Source organism: Cyprinodon tularosa, unplaced genomic scaffold (genome assembly GCF_016077235.1).
Source record: "Cyprinodon tularosa strain WSP-4 unplaced genomic scaffold, ASM1607723v1 ctg478, whole genome shotgun sequence".
In the NCBI taxonomy this organism is placed as follows: domain Eukaryota; kingdom Metazoa; phylum Chordata; class Actinopteri; order Cyprinodontiformes; family Cyprinodontidae; genus Cyprinodon; species Cyprinodon tularosa.
This window is the reverse complement of record NW_024039205.1, coordinates 324,489-347,979: the sequence shown is the minus strand read 5'-3', so window position 1 is coordinate 347,979 and position 23,491 is coordinate 324,489. Positions and strand designations below refer to the sequence as shown.

General features: G+C 36.2%; 1 protein-coding gene across 1 annotated transcript; it reads left to right on the top strand.

The window, feature by feature from the left end:
- Positions 1–19,431: 19,431 nt before the first annotated feature.
- Positions 19,432–21,732, top strand: jund (JunD proto-oncogene, AP-1 transcription factor subunit). Its single transcript, XM_038301921.1, has one exon. The coding sequence runs from the start codon at positions 19,617–19,619 to the stop codon at positions 20,436–20,438; it is 822 nt and encodes a 273-aa protein (XP_038157849.1). The 5' UTR covers positions 19,432–19,616; the 3' UTR covers positions 20,439–21,732.
- The last annotated feature ends 1,759 nt before the right edge of the window (positions 21,733–23,491 follow it).

Genomic DNA, 23,491 nt, shown 5'->3' with positions numbered 1-23,491 from the left:
TGGTTTAACAAAACAAAATTCACAATGCCTTGCCTTGATGTGACTCAATGAAACTTCCGTATTTAAGGCACAATGCAAAGAAAAACTCACCACTAATTAAGAGCGAAGAAACTTTTTTCTTCCTTTTTTTTTCAGAGAGCAATTATTCAGTCTCACTGTTCGAAAGCAATGAGGTTTATGCAGCATTGTAAAGGTGCTATATCTGATACTGATATCTGCTGGTAATTAGCACAGACAGGATGCTTCAATAACATCTGAGTTCTTTACTCTGATCAGATGACATACAGCAGGCAATATATATTTGCAAAAAACCCAAATAGAATCAGAAAAGAAACTTTACGTAGTCCTAATCAAATACTTATACAATCACAATTCACCTTCTGCATAGGATAATTAACTTTCAGCTTAAGTTTAAGCACTCGTATTACCTATGTCAAACAGGACCACAACATCAAACACTGCATCAATTAGAGTGAATAAAGCAAAGGGCACAGCACCGCTCTTCATCACAAGGGGGCTCCCTACGACCGGATTTAAACTAAATATATATTAACGCAGCAAACTCAATGCCTTTTTAACAATCACAGAGATATATATATTTATATGCGTGTTCTTGGTAGTGCATTTTGTACTAAAGGATGTAGGTCTGTCTTAAATCATTTTAAATTATGTCAGGCAATCCTTGTTCTACCCTCCAACCAATGGTTCTTTAGGGTAGTGTTGGAGCTATTTATTCTTTATTTCTTTATCCATTTGAATTGTGTTAATTCCTAAACTTATATATTTTTTGTATTGTTTACAGACTTTATTTATAGGTTAATCGTTGAATTTTGTGTATTTATTTTTTGTTGTTTTATAATTTTTTTCTTTCTTTATTATGTAAAACAGGAAGAAATGTGGGCGGGCCACCTTTTATAAATGTAGGAGTCTGGTAAGGACCAGCAGGCATTTGGGTTAGGGGCCTATGGGTTTTTACCAGTGCAAGAGAGGTGACAGAGCAAGGGAATTTTTAAACTCTGTAATGTTGCTAAACATATAGGAAATAAATCAACTGAACATCTACAAGTTCTTTTGCCTGCGTCAAGAAAACGTGAGCCCAGTGCCTAAGTAGTGGCTTATTGGAACTTTATTGGATGTTTGGTTTGACAAACAATCGCCACTATGGGAGGAAATAGTGTTCTTGCTTGACGCTATGCTTTAGCTGATTTCTTGAAGGTGGATATCTTGAGGTGAATTGTTTCACATTGGTCGAGTAGCCTCAATATCCAGTAAATCTACAGTAGAATGAAAGTTTTTTAAGGTTCTTTGGGACTGGCCACCTGCTCCCACACCGTCTTTGGATAAAATATGTCCCAAGTATCACATGGAAACTGGAAGAAAATACAAATTTGTCCACGGAAATTTTGAAGCCTGTGCTTTAGACCAGCGGTTCCTAACCTTTTTTGAGTTGTGTTTCCCTTTGGGCATTTTGTGACTTAGACAGACTCTATTGTCATTTTATGCACACAGAATGTATACAAAAAAGATGTTTAATTCAGTACAGCTCTCAAGACATTTCCATTTTTTCTTGACAGTATTGATGATTGTCCAGGTGGAATGTACAATAACTGATTATAAAATGATCAGTATTCTATTTAATCTTTTTAACTTGAGCAGTTAATTAGAATGTTATTCTTTCCAAATAAAAAAAATAAATAAAAAAAAATTATATATATATATATATATATATATTTATATATATATATATGTGTATATATACACACACACGTGCTGCCAAGAAGTTAGTAAGGAATTGATATGAATTTGAATAAAAAATAAATCTGCCTTTTAAAAAAACGCAGTTCCTCTGAGTACCTCCCCAATAATCACAATTAAATTTGAGGAATTTGGAAAAAAATATTAAACAAAAAATATTGACAGACTCAATTCATTTGTTTTAATTTGTTTCAGATTTGGGAAAATGGCTGTTTTCCACCTCCACCCTGCTTGGTTTTGAGTGGGGCAATGCTGAAGGTTAACTCAAACATATAAGACAAACTTACCTTTTAGTTGTCAAAATAGAACAGATCCAAGTCATATTTTATTTTATTACCTGAGAAATAAAATATTTTCATGTACCCCTTGCAATGCATGAGTACCCCCTCATGGGAATCACTACTTTAGACGATAAAGCAACTTGATTAGTCTTTTTTTAACTCTCCAATGTAGGAACAAAGACAATTAGATCATTAATGAAAGTGAGCAGTTGAAGGGGACAGAGGAACCCAGTGTACAGCCGAGACAGACAGTGGGAAGTTTCAAAACATTTAATAAAATAAACAGAATACAGAGAACGAAACGTGGAGCTGTGGATCTTCAGAGTCCGCAGGGGGAAGAGGGGGCACCACCCACCACTAACACTCTGTAAAGTAAAGTGACTACGATAATCTGACAGGAGATGATTTTCTAAGTGAGTCACTTACCTGGTTTAACAGTTCAGTCCATCTTCTCAGGTGAGGCAGGATCCAGCCGATGCAATGCCAACGAAATGCGGCACAGAGCCGCCTACACTGCAAAAACAATCCAGAAATACGTAAAAAATGGCTTAAATTAAGTATATTTAGCCTTAATTTGAGCAGGTAAATAAGATGATTTGCCAATGGAATGAGTATTTTTACTCTTAAAATAAGATAGTTAGATAATATTTACTTGAAATAAGACGATAAAATAGTTTTTTCTTATTTTAAAAGGAAATTGTCTTGTTCCATTGGCAAAGTGTCTTACTTACCTGCTCAAATCAAGGAAAAACACACTTATTTTAGGAAAAAATAACTTATTGAGATTTCTATTTTTTGCAGTGTAGATTGTCCCCGATGCAGCAGCCTCCGATGAACAGGCAGGAGTCGGGCTCAGTAGTTGAGAGGCAGACAAGGCATGGTACAAGGAGAACTGCAGAACTTTTTACTGGCTCCCTCCACTGAGCCGGAACTGGAACAAGGCATGCTTCAGTGGATAAGAGGGATTGGCAGGTGAGTGAAGTAAGCAATTAGATCAGCTATCGGGGCAGATCATGACAGTAGCTTATCACACCAAGAGTTACTTACTCATACACTAGGTCTAGGTTGATATTCATAATTTTTTTTTCATTAACAACTTAAATAATCTTTTGAAAACTGCTGTTTACCTTCATTTGTGTAATCAAATCTTTCCTATTGATCAGAAACATTTAGGTGACACAAAACACCAAAAACAATACAAATCTCTGAGGAAAGTACTTTTTCATAACACTGTGTATCTGTGCAGAAATCAAAAAGATATATGGTCTGTATTCCCCCTTCAAATATTCTAAATCCCATATTTTTCAATTTCTTGACTGAGCAGTTAACAATGCTAAAATTCTTGGTATCTGTGTCTGTTTGTGATGCAGTGCTGGAGCTAATCTCTGTGCTGGGTTGTTGAGTTTTCATCCTCCTCTTTTCCACCCACACATCTCTTCCACATACAAACGCCGCTGCTCTAGGCAGCCAATCACCACCTCTCCTCCTTTGTATTGCTTTTACCTGCGTCACTCTGCTCATGTTACCATGGCGATCACTGATGCTCCCCCCACACTCTGTGTCTCCGCTCTTCCAGTATGAAGATGAAGCTGACTTGTGGCTGGTGATGCAGGCAGGCTGCAGACGTCATCGCTCCCTTGGGAAGAAGGCCTATTTTTACTGGTGGGCACAGAGAACACCAGGCTGCCAAGCATATTTATGGAAGCTCATCTAATCCCTGTCTGCTAGAAAACACCACTGCAAATACTCTGGAGCTCTCTCTCCATTCACTTCTCACAAATGCACATCATTGAAACACACAACTGCTGTCATGTTGCGCCAAAATCAACTAAACACTGTAATACATGTACGCAACCCTCTGGTATTTCAATGCTTTATCTGCTGATTACAATAATATGATGGTAAAAAATGTTTGGTACCAGAAAAGGTAAGTAATGTAGCAACAGTTTTGACATAGTAAAATGATGGAAAAAACAAAGCAATATTCTGATAAAACGAATGAAACAAAACACAAAAGCTTCCCTAAACTCCTTGACATAAATGTAAACAAATAAAGGATTACAATAAAAATAAGTTTAATCATTTACGAGGTTACGAAATTCTACCTATTTTTCTAAGATGGGTTACGAAGAAGTGTTTCATCTGCAGCCAACCAACCAACCTCACCAGAAGGCATCTCTAGAAATGAGAATGTTTTATTTAGAGCTAGTCATGAGAATTATATTTAATCTATCGGAAATCTCATATTTAAGATGCCTGTACTGTGCATTTAGAGGAAGAATTTTTTATAACCTTTGACGCCCATTGTTGGGAAAATGCATAAAATCTAGCCTGGCCAGAATGATAGGATGTGTCAATATAGCTGACCTACAGTCTGGTAAGACAGATAGTGAAATAAGTTACCATTAACTAACAGGCTGTGGATTCACGATATCAGCAGCTAGGGTGTTTTTACCAGGAACGCCTATAAGAGAGAAACACAGGTTAGTGATCAAGATAATCTGACAAAGGATGATTATGAACGCGTGAGTCTCTAACATGGTTTGACAGTTCAGTCCGTGCTTAGAGAACAAGGATCATTCCAGCCGGGAAGCTGACGAGACGCAGCGGACTCTGCCAGAGAGTTCCAGATGCAGAAGCCTAGAAAGCTGCAGAGTTGACAGGAGATCAGATCCAAGCAGACGAAGGAAGGCAGGATAATCCACAGGGCGAAGTCAAGAGGTAGTCAAGGTTCAGTCCACAGAAGAATCTAGCAGGAGTCCAAAAACAGGCCAGCAAACAGATCAGACAGGGGCAGGCTGGCTCAGAGGTCCAAATACAGAAAAGGATCAGGATCAGGAAATCAGAACACTATAGGAAATGCCTGATAATTATCAACAACAAAGGCTCAAGAATAATTTGGCACTGATGGCTGGAACCAGGCAGTATAAATAAGAGGAGGAACAGATGGATCAGATGAGCAGTGATAAGAAAACAGGGCAGAGCTAGACAGGTGAATTAAATGAGCAATCAGTCCAGGCATCAGCGCCAAAATCATGACAGGCACAGCTTGATTTTAAAAGACTAAAAGGACTAACAGGGTCAGCATCATCAAGTTAAAACCATTCAGATAACTAATTCTTTAGTCCGTCAAACATGTCATGCCATTGAAGAAACCCTCCTGTGAACATTTTCTGCAGGTTTTACTTAACAAATCTTAGAATCTAACGTGTGCTCTATAAAGGAAAGATCTGTGTTTATCACTTTAAGCTTTCTCCTCCCTGATTCTTTCCTTAGAAGAGATCTTCCAAAACAAATACTTTAAATAACACTTTATAAGGTTTATGTAATAAATGATTAGAAAATATGTTTATATAATGGTATTCCTAATCAAACCAGATTGAAATTTAAATTTGGGAACTAGTTAAAGGCAAAAAACCTAAATAGATATATGCCCAGATTCATACAATTGCATGTATTTGTGTATAAATACGTGAATGTGTATAAATTTGGGCGTAAAGGGGATAAGATATCTGAAATACATATTTTATTCAGTCAAGCTAATAAATGTTAAAAGAGCATGCCATTAACAATAGTTTTTTTTTTTTGTCATTTACAGTACTTTATAGGCTTTCTGCTTTAGCAAAATTTTTCTTATTTTTGTTTTCATAAAAAAAGAACAAAAATGTCAAAATTCTTGATTTTATTCCTGGTAACACTTTTTTAGTGCAATTAGGTATAAAAAACACTTGTACACGTCGGAGTAACACACGGCATAATCACAGCTAAAATGAACAATAAAAGTTTCCGATTACCTTGCTAACCTCATAACCCACACTCGTAATTTTAAAGTTTTGTTGGTCGTTGTTTAGCAACCTATGAGCAATCTATAGCATTCAGATAACCTGACTTGAAACTTTGTGAATTGTGGGGACACAACATAGACTCTCATGTGTTGCAGAAACAATCATTCACAGGCAGTACTTTCAGGCTTTGGGGTGGTAATAAAAACCACTGAGCCACTGCAGCAGCAGCATGGTTTCTGTTCGGATGTGGCATATCAACACGTTTTTCTCCTACATGCTTTCCAAATGTTTCCCATTACCTATTAACAAAATAAAATCTTCATTAATGTGTACTGTAGACATTGATAATTGAAACTTCAACGGTGTGTTTAAATGGTCTCATGTAACACATTTAGTATAATTACTTCAGTTTTGATGAGAGTGTATCAAGATTTTCCATCAAATATAATTTACATTTTTCAGTTTCAAATACTGAAGGAAAATGCATAAAAATCTCCATTTGAGCCTAATGAGGCATGCCTCTTAACATTTAGATTAGATCACTACAGAGCTAGTGATCAACATCACAGAATGGCTTTTTATTCTGTATTCTGAGTTGTAATTGTATAAAAAATTGAATGTTAAAGCTAAATGTAGTGTGAAGTATGTTATTTAGGGGAGAAAATGGCTAAAATCGTCTTGTCTCAGCAAACTAATTATGTAAAGCCAAATATTTAAAATAAATCTCCACATTCTTGGAGCATGTACAAATATTCAATGTAACATGTTTTTTTGCCATTAGATAAAAAAACAACAAAAAAAACATCAACATTGTATTGTAAAAGTCACATGGAAAATAATATTCAGAAAATACTACATGTGTTTTGTCTGCAACAGCAAATGTTTAACAATGAAAAAACGTGGGCCTACTGAGGTTTTGTGGTTAAGAGTTTAAAATTGTCGGGGTGTATTGCTGTGTGTACAGGTGTGCAAAAACCACCACTGCACACACCAAGACATCTGTCTGTCACGGCATAGGGTTCCAACATCCTTCGTCACTGTGGAACTTCACCCACTCTTTGAAACCACGTCATTAGGCTCAGTGGAGCAGCTTTGAAGGACACAAACACATACAGATTTATGTTAATTAGGACTGCAGAATCCCTTATTTTTATTACTGATAGCACTGAAACACATTGTCAATATAAAACAATAATATTAAAAAATCCAAAGAAATTAGTCAGTAAATTATGTGTAATATTAAGGAATAGGTACGAATGAATGAAAGACTATTAAAAGGTTTATTCAAAGAAGAACTATAAAGCAGTAAAATTTATAGGAAAACGACAAAAAATGAATATACGAAACTTTACACCGAAAATTTACCTAATATAAGAGACAATTTTCCATGTCCTCTATCTAGTACACATGACCCTTGAATTATTATCATTTTAAAAATTTTATATTTAAAAAAGTTTCATATACTAAGGACATTTGTTACTCACAACATGAAAAATCAAAATGCTTTGGAATATATATTTTCTTAAACATTTGAAAGACCTGGAGCATTTAAAGGTGACCTGTAAATTAACTGTAGGAGACTTGCTTTATTATTTCCATATCTCTTCCTGATCTGACCTGTGATGACATGCTAAGCCGCATGTTGTTATTAAATCATCCGTTGTCTAGGTGGTGTCCTGAAAATAATGTAGGCTATGTAAATATTTGCTGAACTCTGTAGGCAAAACCTAGTCTGATTCAAATAGATTACATCTATCCATATTTCATAGGCTCTTCTTCGTAGAATTCTGGCTGAATGTATTAATCCTCCAAGACCCTGACAGCTCAGTGTGCAGACCAGGTAGCATTTGTGGTTTAACAGTGATGATGTTTATCATTATATATATGTAGTTTATCATTATATTCATGTAGTAAAGCTACTGATGCCTTAGTCACATTCGAGGGTAATGGTGATCTTTACACTCAATAGTTTATCAGCTCTAGTTTGTCTGCTTCCACAAATGAGAGAACCACTCTAATATAATTATAAATAACAATTTCTAGGGCAATGAAAGCATAAAGATTTAAACTAACAGTTTTTGGATGATAATATATAACATATTTATGTAGAAATGCATTACATTTCTTTGAGTAAAACTCTGTAAATATTACTAAATGTAGCTTTAATACAAATAGATAAAATCTCTGATCTGGATCTTGTCCTCCTGCTCTCCGAAATTATGTTATATCCATCCCTCAACCAATTTAATCTGTTTCCATAATAAACATGGCCAATTTAAAACAATTATTTCACATACCATTGACATAAATAATAAATAGCTTAGGTTTTAACCCTGAACCTTGCGGAAGTTCACAAGTTCTACTGCTTCTGTATCCTAATTTTTATTTTTCCATGTGGAAAGTTTTTTTTTTTAATCTCTGATAATCCTGATAATACACTGAATCAAAGTAAAGATGTGCTTCCAAAGTGTCAAAGGGTGTGCTTATCTAGATTTAAAAAAAAATTAAAAATACCATTTGCTGTTCCTTTTTTTATTTGTGATTGCTCAGGTGAGAAAAACAAACTGTGTCCAAATGTTTAACCTTCTGAAGGAACTATTTTAATTTCTTCCCAAACGGTTTCAGAGCTGTGAATTGATTAAGGCATACTAATAGCTAAATATACTTTCTTTAAAGCCATTTGAGAGATTTTCTGGCTCAGTGTCTGAGTATTATCAAAAAAGTCTTGTTTTTCATCTCTTTTAAGTATATGAATACTGCTAACACCAAATGCTGAAATATGCTTAACTGTTTCATTTCAATATAGAAAATGATAATTTAAGGGAAATTCAGCTTTGATGAAATATGGTAGTGTATTAATTAACTTGATGTATGTCTTAATCACTGTGGGCAGGATGAATCTCCTGTTGGAGTCTGATTTACAGAGAATCTGGAGAAGCCTCTGACTAAAACACTTGTATGAATGTCTAAAAAAGAGTGTGCTCAGGTTGGTTCATGATGTTTTTCTTTTTGAGCTCATTTAAGCAATTGGATTTGATGATTTTACCAAAAAGGATGATGGATGAAGAGATCACACGCTCCATGACAGACTTCTAGAGGATGTGAAGCATCTTGCTGCAAACACTGAAAGACCTTCGTCTTCTAAAAAAAATAGTCTGCTCTGTTCTTCATGTAGATGGCATTTTCTTTTAAACGTAGTTATTCTACCTCAGCGTTTATCTATCTATTTAAAAAAAAATTATTTCCTGATATTTCCCCCAAACATATTCATTAATTAGACATGAACAAAGAATACTGTCTTTTGTCTAAATAAGTTGAAAAGATTATTTTAGTAAAAGTATTTTGCTTTAATTCTCAATGTGCAATATCTTATAAGAATCTCTCTTGGAGATCATCTGCTATATATATTTCTCCTATTTGTTCACATTTCATCTTGCATTTTAAAAGTTTCTCCCCTATGCCATCTATCTAAAATAACTCAAATATATATTCATATTGTGTATTTGTGGATCACTTAAGTTATTTCTGGCTTCTGGTGCAGAACTTGTGTATTTTGCCTGATAAGAAATATTTTTACAGTGAAAAAACGGGCCTGCTACATACTCACTTCCCCCACTGTTTATGGGCTTATTTAATGACTTAGACTTAGACAAACTTTATTTTTCATTTTGTACACACAGGGTGTATACAAAACAAAATTTGGTTCAGTTCAGCTCTCCAGACATTTCCATTTCTTAATGTGCTGCAGTGATAAAATGTAAACATTGTGATCAAATGTAAACAAGACTGAGATATGATTTAAAGTTTTTCCAACATTCAGTTTTTTTTCCATTTTATTCAACATTCAGCAGTCTAATGGCAGTGGGGATGCTTCGAAGCCTCTTACCAGAGGACAGCAGGGAGAGCAGTCCATGGTGGGGGTGTGAGGGGTCATTCATAATGTTACAAGCTTGGGACACCTAGCGCTGGGATGAATTGAAATTTATGGAGAGAATAGGAGCCCTGATGATCTTCTCTGCAGTTCTCACTAGTCTCCTCGCCTTTTTCCAGTCTGCAGTGCTGCAGCCTCCACACCACACAGTGAGACAGCTGGTCAGAATGCTCTCCATGGTGCTTCTGTAGAAGGTGAAGAGGATGGGTGTGGGCAGGTGGACTCTCCTCATCCTCCTCAGGAAGTACAAGTGCTTCTGTACCCTTTGACCAGTGAAATGGTGTTTACAGACCAGGTGAGGTTGTCTGTGATTTGCACCCCCAGGGATTTGGTGCTGCTGACCACCTCCACAGCTGAGCTGTTCATTTTCTCCACATTCAGGATCAGGTTTTTGTCTTTGCACCACTCCAACAGTTGCTCCACCTCCTCTCTGTAGTCCTGGTCGTTGTCCTCTCTGATGAGGCCCACCACTCTGGTGTCTGTGAACTTCACGATGCAATTTGTGGTAAACCTGGAAACGCAGTCGTGTGTCTTCAGGGTGAACAGCAGGGGGCTCAGGACGCAGACATGAGAGGAGCCTGTGATTAGGGTGATGACATCAGAGGTGTTCTGATAATGGCATTCTTTAAGTCAAAAGTAGTTTTAATATCTATGTAAAGATTAGTTTAGATTATGGAAGAAATTCCTTCTGTGGTGGTCTGGAAGAAAAAAACAACATCTTGGGAAACTTGAATGTAGCATTGGCTTTTAAAAGAGCAGTTTAAGCTCGGGTGTCAAATAACTATCAGGGATACAGTTTAGCATTCAAATGTATGTTGAGCTTCTTTCATACCTTCTAAACTAAATTAAAAAGTTGCAATAGCTGCAGCACCACTCTAATCAATTTACCAACTAAATAACAGAGGAAAATATTTCAATGAATCCACAGAGCTTATGTGTAAATGTGACCGTGTCAAAGGAAATAAGACCAAAGGTTTCAGTTTTGTTTCTGTACCCTTAGAGTTACTTATTTTTTATTCAGGTACTGCAACTATGTTTAAGATCAAGCCTGAACATGTAATTAAGAGAATAGCTTTCAAGGCCTTTTAATGTTTTACGATATCTAATCATACCCATGCTCATTTACTAAACTATGTCTCAGCACAGCAATAAAAACAGCATGGTGTTTGGTGAGCTTCATTTTCCTCCAAATATTTCTAAAGAAGTTTACAGAAACAGATGATGGATTCCTGTACTTTATAACATGCCAGAATATTTCACATTCACCCTGCTCATGTATTTTAATTAAATTAGGCGAGGCACACAGATGCACACTGGGTTTTAAACCATGTGCCATGTTGCTTAATCAAGTACAGATAAAAAAAACAAAACAAGCATTTCCTTTGGGTAGGGTGGAAGTTGATTCATTCCAACAGATGCCAAGCATTCCTGACTATACTTCATTACAATTTGTCTGAACATGCAGCTCTTATTCGTAGTGCTGGATGACAAATACTTCTGGAGATCTTAGTGTGCTCCACAAATTAAAGCTGACTCATATTTAAAGAATTCCTTTGTCATATGACATACTGAACACTGTTAGCTGGATGTTGCTGCTGCACCTTCCATTCAACTCCATACATCTAAATATTTTGCTTTGTTGTTTTTTTGTGTCTATTCTGTTTGCATACAGCAGCTGCCATATGTGACTCCACCCTTGATAAAAATGTGTTGAAAGCCTAAAATAAATGTCTGTCTTGAACTGAGATCATCCTTCACCTTTTTTAAATTCTAACTTTTAATTATCTAATTTAATTTAGCTTAGCAATTGAAAGTACTCCTAACAATTCCTATAGTTTAGAAGTAACAATTATTTTTATCATGCTTTACTTTTCTGAAGTAGTGAATAGAAGGAGTTATTTGGTTTTTAATAGTAATTTCTTGTTTAAAGTTGATAATAAAACAAGAAACAAAGGCCAATTTCTTCAGTTTTGAAAGAGGTAAAGACAATAGTGCCATGCTTCATGAAGCTGATGACTGGCTTAATTACTCATTTAATTCACCTGTCTAACTCTGCCTGGTTTCTCATCACTGCTCATCTGATCCACCTGCTCCTGACTCTATTCAAGGTGCTTCCATCCAGTCATCTTAGACAGATTATTCCTGTTCTCTCTAACAAGTGGTGAGTGTTTTAGTGTTCCTTTGTGTTTCTGATTTGCTGATCCTGCCTCTCAACCACTGAGCGTGCCTGTTCCTGTCTGAACCCAGTAGTACATGCTTAAGCGTATTTGATTATTTCTGATTTCTTGGTCTGCATCTCAACCACTGAGCCTGCCTGTTCCTGTTCTGATCTGCTTGCCTGACCTGACTTTGGACTCCTGGATCTCTGAGCCTGCCTGTTTACGTCTTGGTCTGTTTCCCTTACCTTTGTCGATAATAAACTTGTATCTGTATTTATCCGGTTAGATTTCAGTGGAAAAGAAAGACTTGTTTTGTAGGAATTAGGGAAACTGAACAAGGCTGGTTTAGGGTTAGGATGTGTTTATATCGATGATAAACCTTCCTCAAGCTGCAGGGTTACCTGTGGTGTACCACATGGATCAGTGCTACTGCCAATTCTCTTACTATATTTATGCTAGCAATTGGAAGAGTTATCAGACAGTTTGAGATTAATTTCAACTGTTATGTTGATGATATTCAGCTATATCTGTCTGTATGTCCTGATGAAACGAACCCATTACATAGACAAAGCAGAAGTTGATAGGTCAGTCACTTCATCTGGATGGGATTAACTTGATCTCAGATAATAACATAAAAATTCTTATTTTTGATCAGGACCGTTTTCCCAAAATTTTCCGCTCAACAATTTTCTCTAATTTCCTACCGTCATCTTTTAAAATATTGCAAAAAAAATTTAGAAATTAGTCCAGGGAGGATGCTGAGCCTTGTGCATGCATTTTTACTTCAAGTTCACAAAATGTAGTTAAAAGCCTTTACCTGATCCAAAATGCTGCTGTCAGAATTTTAAAAAGAGAGATCATATCTCTCTTATCCTTGCTTCTTTTTATTGGCTTCCATTTAAATGTGGAACAGAATTTAAAATCCTCCTCCTCACATATAATGCCCTAAAAAACCAAGCTCAATCTAATATCAAGGATCTGATCCTTCCTCATCTTCTTGTTCATCCTTAGGCGGATCTTTTTGTTATCAGGCTCTTTTCCTGTGGAACCAACTACTAGTTTTAATCTGTCAGGCAGACACCCTGTATACTTTTAGGTTGAAGCTTAAAATGTTTTGATAAAGCCTATAGTTAAATTGGCTCAGGTTATCATGGACTATCTCTATAACTATGCTGCTATAGGCTTAGACGGCTGGAGTATGTATGGCCCACTTTTCATCATTCTGCTTCATTCTATCTCTTTTCTCCCATTCTGCAAAATTTTTGGTTCAACCTTTAGGTTTTTTCTTATTTTTCTCATCATAGTAGCTTCATCTGGTCTATTCTTGTTTGGCTGCGATATCGTCCTTGATGGACAAATTAGCTTGGCTGCAACCACCACTGGGATAATATATGATAAAGTTAGGCCTGTTTTTCAGTGTTTAGTCCTGTTTCTCTGAGATATGGCTATAAGCCCAGCTTTTACAGTGACTAACTGTATGTGCTCCTTTTATTATTTTTTTCATGAAAACTGACCAAAAGCTTGTTTGCTTGACTGTTTCTTTCCTAGACAGAACAACACATTTATGGACACTTTATGGATCATTGTTTCTATGTCTCTTTGGTATCTCTGCTTCTGTCACCTTGAATACCCAGCCCTTTTCTGCTCAAGGTTTCTTCCTGCTAAAAGAGAGTTTTTCCTCTCCACTGTTGCTGTATGCATGGTCAATGTAAGTCATTCCACATGCTAGCAAATATCTACTGTCGCCATATGTTAATTTAAGAGGAGGGAGTCCTCAATGCAATCAGCCGGTTTTCCTTTGATAGTAAATTTTTAACTAAACTGACTCTAATCGAATGATCTCTGTAAGGTTTCTTGAGATGATTTATCCTGTTAATTGGAGCTATATAAATTAACCAAATCAAAACTATATAAATCCAAAAGCACACAAGAGCTGAAATAGGAAGAGTTAAGATTAAACCCTATTCATGCATTAGAATGTGCCAGAGCAGGCCCAGACCTAAGTAAAATTCAGAATTTGCAACAAGACTTAAATAAAAAATCAAAAATAAAATAAAAATAAAAAACACTCTACTTGAGCCTTTTCTCAGAACAAATGGGGAAACATTTGAATATATGTACAAAGCTGGTAATGACATAGACCTAAAAGCTATATTTGTACAGTAGTTGCAGTTGTAGCAAAAGGTGGTTCTGCAAACTATACATCCAAGTCCAAGTCAGTTGGACAAATATGCCAACTTCAGTAGATATTTTGGTTATTTTTAACAACCTCTAAAAATATGTCATGATGTTTCTTCAGCTACCCCTTTGTACAAAGGTTTTTGTTTGTCAACTTCATAACATCCCAGTAAAATACCCTGAAGTATTAAGTAAAGGGCTCTTTAACCTTTGGCAGCAGTTAATTCCATTAAATATCTATATATATCTATATATATCTATATCTATATATATAGATATATATAGATATATATAGGGAGAGTTTTTTTTTTCCACCCTATCTCAGAACCATCCTTTATTCTCTCACTGTTTCAACAGTCATTATTTAGATAAAAATATTTTATTTTCCTTTGGGGGTTTGTGTTACTAGATATTTATTTTAGCACAAGATTTATTCAGAAAGTTCATGCTTGTCAATCTAAAAGATTTGTCTTTTTCTCTATTTTATACAAACTGTTATTTGTATTATGCACATCTATGTATTATGTACATCTATGTATTATGTACATCTATGTATTATGTACATCTATGTATTATGTATATCTAAGTGCATCTATGTAGTATTATGTTCATCTATTGTACATCTAAAAGGGGAAACAATGAGATTTGGTGTGTGTGTGTGTGTGACAGAGATAGTAGTACACGGTTTCCCAGCTACCGCCTGCAGGCTCAGCACCCCCACTCTACTCCGAGAAACAGCTTTTAGACAAAAATATCTCTCTCCTGTTGGTTACCCCCCCCCTTCCCCAGACACACAACACCACCTCCATTTCCGCCACAGATATGACATCACAGGTTGTACCATGTGATCCACCCGCACAAAGCTTTACAGCTATGGATGGGGCCTACCTGTGACGCACAGATCTGCTTGATGGGTGAAAATTAGAGGTGGAAAACAAGAGCCTTCCTTCTATACTTCCAAATGAATATTGATTATCTGGGTTGGATGGCACAGACAATGCATTTACAGAGGTCTTCTCTTAGTTTGAAGTGCCCAAATAAAGTTTACCAATGAAAATTAAGATCTCCCCATGTTAATGAAAACTAAAATTAAAAGAGGATGCCATTTCTTGCTCTAAACTAGCATTAGAAATTATATAACTATGAAACAGAAACTTGGAAAATCTTGAGTGGAAAATACAAAATATAGTAATCCATTACACAGTTTTACCTGTTGGATCTGAGACCACGTCATATAAAAAAAGAGAAAACAATATTGTTGTGCACTGACCAGACGGAGTGTTGAAACCAAACCAGTTTCATGTTCAACTTCCCTGAATGCTGACGTCTAGAAACAAAACGGATTAACTGGAGCTTTAAAAGAGAAATGAGCATTCTTGTTAAGTAAACTCTCTCCACATAGACATGTAACGGTTTGCAGCTGTTCACATTTAAGATTATTGTGTAATAAGTCACATTCACACATGTCAAAGCATTGAAAGCATTTGTGTTTCCTTTATTTGTTTTAATTAAGATGTAAGTAGAGCAAATACTAGAAATTACTAACATTCATTCCCAAAGTTATTTTAAAAGTTTTTCATAAAAATATACTTTAGAATTTGAGTTAAACTGTTATAAATTAGCTTTTCGGCATTAGCATCATTGGCCTGTAGATGTAATGCATTCTGCAGGGTTTCCATACAGAATTTTGTCTAAGCCAACTTGTTTTAATGAACTATGTGAGGTTCCTTAAGATGGCAGGTGGTGTGATTTTGCAATATATGAATGGATTGAAATAAATTACTTCATATGTATTTCTTTTGGGCTCAACAAATTGTTTTTAATGTGTTATTTGTCAAACAATCAAGTGTTGCTTTTTTTTTTCTTCCATAGTAACATGAAACCACATTGAGCATGCTCACTGTTTTCACTTTATTTTCCTTTTCCATGGCAACAGAGACATTATTAAAAGATTGTCTATAACAGACATGTGCGTCACTCCTCATAAGATCATTCTACACTCTGTGCCGCACTTCGATTACGGTATAACTTAAGTTAACAAAGAATAAAAGGTAAAAATACATTACACATTACAGTAATAAAAAGTAATAATTAAAAAAAGCTGGAAATTATGCAGTTGATATATTTTCTGTGTTGGGAAAACACACACACAAAAAACCTGATAGTCCAAAAGTAAAGGACAGAAATATAAATATTAGGGACAAGCTTAGTGCACGGCTTACTTTAAAAATTTTTTATCCTAATTTATTTCAATTCTATTCAGTTTATTTATATAGCGCCAGTTCACAACACATGTTATCTCAAGGCACTTTACAGAGAAAATTCAACAAGAGCATACAGTCAGATTGATTCAAATTTTCTATCAAAGGAAAACTAGCTGATTGCATCAACTCATTGACTCTTCAGCAATCCCTCACACCAGGCCTGCTTGTAGTGACAGTGGAGAGGAAAACTCCCTTTTAACAGAGAGAAACCTCCAGCAGAACCAGGCTCAGTGTGAGCGGCCATCTGCCGAGGCCGACTGTGGTTCAAGGAGAAAGAAGAAGACAAACAGAAGTAGAGCCAACTCCATGCCAACCCCCATGTCAGAGGCTGAAAAAGAGCAAATACAGTTAGTCACAGTCAGAGAAACAGGACTAGCCTTAAAAATAGACAAGGTGTCTGCCTACGGACTAAAACCGGTAGTTGGTTCCACAGGAACCAGAGCCTGATGGCTAAAAGATCTGCCTCCAAATATACTTTTAGAAATGCTACTAACCACAAGCAGAGATGGCAAAAGTACTCACTTTCCGTACTTGAGTAAAAGTACAGATACTTGTGTTAAAAAATACTCTGGTGAAAGTGGAAGTACTGGTTAAACTTCTTTACTCAAGTAAAAGTAACAAAGTACAGGCTTGTAAATTTACTTAAAATATAAAAGTAAAAGTAGAAACCACTTTTTTCATGCCGTTGCCTACATTTTAAATGGATGTCTGCCAATAGGACTAGATCTCCGTTGTGTTCATTTTCAATCATCTCATCGTCCATGCTACTATGCTAACGCCACCGCCACCAAGCTGCAATGATTTGCCGCAAATGGATACCGCCGAATCTGTCGATTCATCTTGTAGTGGTGCGTCAAATGCAACATAGATTCCCATCCAATTAGATTGAATTTGGTATTGATGACGTGAAAAATAATAACGGTAACTCCATTAAAATGATTCAAAACTAAAGTAACGAGCCAATTTTTTAAAATGTAAGGAGTAGAAAGTACAGATATTTGTGTAAAAATGTAAGGAGTAGAAGTAAAAAGTCGCCATAAAAATAAGTAGTAAAGTAAAGTAAAAATATCAGAAAAATCTACTTGAGTACAGTAACGAAGTATTTGTACTTCGTTACTTCCCATCTCTGACCACAAGTCAACGTGCCGATTAAGAGCGAAGTGCTCTGTTAGGAACATAAGGAACAATCTGATGTCTGATGTAAGATGGAGATTGTTTTTTAGCACTTCATATGTGCAAAGGGGGATTTTAAATTCTATTCTAGATTTAACGGGAAGTCAATGAAGAGAAGCTAGGATAGGAGAGACTTGATCTATTTTTAATTTTCATCAGAACTCTGGGTGCAGACTAGTTTCTCAGCTCAGAAGTTACTGATTAATAGGCATCTTTTTATAAGACTCAGGTCCAAAGATAATAACTTCTGTTCTATCTGCATTCAGAAGCAGAAAGTTATGAGTCATCCTGATTTTTATGTTTTCAAGACATGCCTGTAGTCTATGTAATGGGTTATTTTTCATCAGTTCCTATATAGCTAGTTTATTTACAATGAGTGTCATTAGTAAGGAGACAATTTAAGCATGAATTTAAAAAGATAAATGAATAGTTTGGCATAACTGGAAAAAATCCCATGTCATAAAGTGACCGTAAAGTTAGGCTATTTTGTTTGAATTGTGTGCAGATATTGTGAAAACGGTAAAATACAAAATAATATATATGTTGTATGTAAACATTAGTGTAAACTATGTTAACAACTTTGTCAAATAAATACTTCAAAGCTGTTATAACCATTAATATTTATGAACTGTAATAGTACATAGAAAAGGCTTGCCTTTAGTTTCTGTTATTTTTCAGAATGCAATATGATCTGTGTATGACTTTGACTTCTTAAGGGGTTTAAAACAGAAAAAGGATTTCTCTTTAAAATGTTAATGAGATAGTAACTAGAAGTTAGACTAATGCTGTTCCAACTGTGACCCTGACTGCCCACATAAAAGTTTTGTAAATATTCTGTCAGATATTCCATCCTGAAATGATAAAAAAATGAACAGAATGCTAAAATTAGATTAGATAGGTACTTTATTTATGCAAGGAAGAAACAAAGTGATAGAAAAGTCATTCTAAAGAGTTTTTAAAACAGAATGAAAAAAAAATCTTACTATGAATAGGAAATTTGAATTGTAAGACATTAAAAAAAATATAAAGTTTGTGGTAACCAGTATGAATGATAATAAGCTTACAAATGACCAAGGCATGCAGTTTACATACACGCAGGAAAATCAAAAGCCAAAATTTTCCTACAATTTGATACTAAATCCGACCAGATTTTTCCAGTTTTAGCTCTCTTTTGCTCTTAAAAATAGAGATTTATGTAGGCCTTCAAATGGCTAAAATATTTATTGTAACCTTAAAGCTTTTAGGTTTTATTTTGGCCCATTCCTCTCGACAAAACCACTGAAACAAATCAGGTTTTAGGCTGCTGTGCTGACACTCATCCTTTTTGGCGTTCAGCCCTAATGGACCTTTGACATGAAAAGCTTTGTTTGATTCAGTTTCCAGACAATAAGTAATAATATTTTAAACTATAGTAAAATTGTCCTCTAAAGAAAAGTAGAAACTGATTTATAGAAATAACTATTGGACCAGACAAAATGTTCAGTATGTGAAAGTTTTTACTAAAACACTTGTGATTCTAATGTAAAGTTATTCTCTATGTCAAATGTCAATTTTTTATATATAGCACTTTACAGGTATAGCACTGCACCAAAGTGCTTTACAGGAAAGACAACAACACCAATTAACAAAACAGAATGTGAAACACTGCTTCAATTAAAAGCTAAAGAATAAAAATAAGTTTTAAGAAGCGATTTAAAACGATCCAGGCTGTCGGCAGATTTAATTTGAAGAGGTAAATGGTTCCACAGAACAGAATATTTGGGGAGTATTCTGAAATTATTGTCGGAGTGAGACCTCTATTTTTTATGCTCAGGCTGTGGTTGGCTCTAGACTAATAACGTTATGGGAAAACGTAATTTCTGTCCAATGCGCGTGCTGTGACGTTACATAATGGGACGTAAGCGTGTAAAAACGCTCGAGGCGGAGCGTGAAGCGAACATTCTGCTTCAGTTTATTGATCGGACGGCATCAGACAGATATTTGCCCGCAGATATCTAATACCACAGCTTATTTTTTGGGAGGTTATGGACAGGACGCTGCTCTGAAGAAGTGTGGAACAGACTAAGGTTACAGGCGAACACTCGGAAATAATGATGAAGAAGGATATCAGTCTGACCCTGGTGGACGACGCAGACCTCAAACCGCATCTCCGCGACGCCGAGAGCCTCCTCAACTCCCCGGATTTGGGTCTGCTCAAGCTGGCTTCCCCAGAGCTAGAGAGGCTCATCATCCAGTCCAACGGACTGGTCACCACCACACCAACCAGCTCCCAGTTCCTCTATCCAAAGACGGTGACTGACGAGCAGGAGTTCGCCGAGGGCTTCGTGAAAGCGCTGGAGGACCTGCACAAGCAGAACCAGCTGAACGGAACCGCTCAGACGAACAGCAGCCTGGAGCTCGGGGCTAACATCCCGGCGGTGACCGTTCAGCCGGACCTACCGGTCTACACTAACCTTAACAGCTACGGCAGTGGGCCCCTGGGAACCACTGTCAACTACGCCACGGACACTGTACCGTTCCCGCCCCCTCCCTCCCATCACCTGGGGACAGCCCCGCTGCAGCCGGAGCTCTCCCGGGTTCAGCCGCCGAAGGAGGAGCCTCAAACGGTCCCAGACGTCCAGAGCTTCGGGGAGAGCCCACCGCTGTCTCCGGTCGACATGGACACGCAGGAGCGCATCAAAGCCGAGAGGAAGAGGCTGAGAAACAGGATTGCCGCCTCTAAGTGTAGGAGGCGCAAACTGGAGCGGATCTCCAGGCTGGAGGATAAAGTGAAGACGCTGAAGACCCAGAACACCGACTTGGCTTCGACCGCGAGCCTGCTGAGAGAGCAGGTGGCCCAGCTGAAGCAGAAGGTCCTCACCCACGTCAGCAGCGGCTGCCAGATGTTACCACACGAAGTCCAGGTTCACTGATGGGAGGGAGGGAGAAGCTCAGAGGACTTCATTCTTGTTGGTTCTTCTGTATGTAGCCCAGATGCGCCCCCCCACTCCCACTCTGCCAGGCGACATCAACCGGTCTGTACAGAGCCGGCCCAATGCATAAGCGAATCAAGCAGCTGTAAGGAACCAATCAGAGAGCTGCCATTCTTTTATATACAGGCAGTTTCAGCTCATTATAAAGGTTTCAACGTTAAAAATTTACACGTTGAACTTAAAGATATTGGTGAATGTACTACTTGTAAATATACAAAGAAATGTATGGTAACATATTCACTAATTCATGCTCCGGGTTCCGTTTTTCTGTCGTTTGTGTCTGAAGTTGGGTTCTCTTTTTAGCGAGGAACGCCAAACGAGGCTAAGAGATACTTGCGAATTGTCTGGAGCTGTTTTTCAGTATAATCACTTCAGTTTTAGCCCTTCTTCCTAATTGAACCAGATTTCCATAGGCTGTGTGCCGGGTGGTGGGTTTTACAGGAAGTGGCCATCTGAACCAAATTCCAGGTAATGCCCTATACATTCGTGTGCTTACTGAGTGCTAATGTTGTGTAAGACTGATCAAATGTAAGCATACGTGGTAGAACACAACTTGATGAAAGCTTTCAGTGTTTTCAGCCATTGATGTAGAACTGGGATAATTTAATTTTAAAAGGATTTCTTTGTATCCCTATTGTCTACAGAATTTTTTGTTGGTTTGTTGTTTTAGCCAAAAAGAAGAGAAATGAGTTTAATTCGTAATCCTGTTCTACCTCGTATGTGTTGAATAGTATGAGCGGGGCACCTTTATTTTTAAAAATCTTGATATTTAGTCCTTAAACGTGTTTATTGGCTGTATTTAGTCTTGACGCTGGACCAAATTGATATTTTTACATTAATATGCACAATTAACCCTCATAAGGGAGGTGTTTGTAAGTAAAAAAAAAATACTTGCGGTTTGTATGAGATAATCTCACTATATAATCTATTTACTATATTGTATTTCTGTAAAGAAAGATTTGCATGTATTGGATAAACTGGAACATTGCCCTCAGCTGTGTCTTCTAGGCAACATGTTTCTATGTGTTTATCTTATAAACCTTTACACGTGTATGTTTTTGTTTTGATTTTTTTACTCTGTGTCCTTATTTCTCTGTGTACTGATAAAAAAATGTGAAAGCTGCAACTTTGCTGTTGCACAGACTGTTGCTATCACCTGTAGCCTACAGTTAGTTTGGGCTTAATGCTGTGTTTTGAATTAAATGCTGCTCAGCAATAAAGGTTTTGCTCTTCATTTGTTTTGTTACTCTTAAACCAGACATTGGGGGAGAAATAGGCAGTCACTGCTGCTGACGTACTGATTAATTACCTTGGATGTGTTCAATATGCATAATACTTTTGATATCAGTACATCACAAAGCAGAGGGAGATATCGCTTTGATAAATAGAAATGATCTTGTCAATTTTTCAGATTCTAGTTCATTAAAAACTAGAACTCCTATTAGAAAACCTAAAGTACTTTCTTTTTGTCGCCTTTGTTTTATGTACCTTGAAATTGCATGTTCTTTTTTTTTTTTTTTTTTTTTAAGCCAAAACAAGGCTTTGTTGGGCTACCCAACAAAGCTTGGAACTCGACGCTAATTCTGACATTTTGAATTGAAAAAAAAAACTTCCTGAATGGGAAGAGAAATTTTTAAATTTGGAAAACCAACTCCAATGGTTTGTCTTTTAACTTTTTTGGTATTTACCTTGAAGAAGAAGAAAAAAAATCAACAGACCAGATCTCAAAGATAACTGGAAATCAATGTTGGCTGTTAAAAAAAAAAAAAAAATAAATAAAAAACAGAACTTCTGTATCTTTATGTTACAGACTGTATAAAGTTATATTTTGAAATTAAACTTTTTTCTGAACCTCAGGTAAATATCTTATACAACTGATTCAGATAATCTTATAACACCTTAAATAGAAAAGCCAATATAATAAACTTTTGACCCCCATTATTTCCTCCTCTGGTCTACTGTCCTTATATTCAGATAGGAGTATTACTCCCCCTGGTGGCTGAATGCAGAAATAACACCAGTACAGCAGGGCCCTGGTTGAGTTTAACATTAGGTTGTCAAACACCCCTGTTGGAACAATTTGATTAAACGAGTGTTAGGAAACATTATTTAACTTACAAATATTTTGATAAAGAAGCATTTGGCTGCATATTGCCATTTTACGTACAATTATTTTTAGTAATCTTTTAAATTGGTGTTTCATTACTTGCAGTGATTCATGATCAAAAGATAAGTTCTTTACTTTATTTTGAGCTAATTTTGAGTTTAAGATGAAGTGATACTGAAAGCGCATCCTCGAAAAAATAGATTTTGAAATGTAACAACTTTTGGAAAGAATTGAAATGAATCCATCTATATTGGATTTTTCCCAAACTTTTTAGCTTCTGACCTACAAAATGGTACCAGACTAGACCCATGACTCCAAACTATTGGTGCAATACACAGACATTTTTACAAAATCAATTAACCATGGGTTTAATAATATTACAAACAGCCAAAGTTTTTTTTGTCTATTTTTGAGTGATGCTTTTTCATCTTTATGAACATAAACATTGATAATTTAGTATAATTTCTATAGTAGATCTGAAGACACTATGCTGGTTGATCAAGGTTCACCCTAACTTTTGGAGTCAATGCTCTATATGACTGGATGTGATTAGATAAACATTTTCCTGTCTTCCGAATTTTCAGATTTCTTTTGCGAGATAATATTTGCTGTATAGATTACATAATAAAAAAAAGAATTGTAGACTTTAATATACAAAACATATTTTAATGTACTAAACAGACTTTAATATACAAAAGGCTTTAGAGGTTGTTTGGTTTCTTCTAAAGCCGAACATAAAACTTATTAAGATAACTGTCATGTCAGGTTACTCATAATTGTCATCTACTGGATGACTTTAAGCTAAAAACTGCACATCAAGGCAAAGCATAATTGATTAGTTAATAGGTTTTCTTTATAAACACGACAATTTCTGCTTTAAATCTTT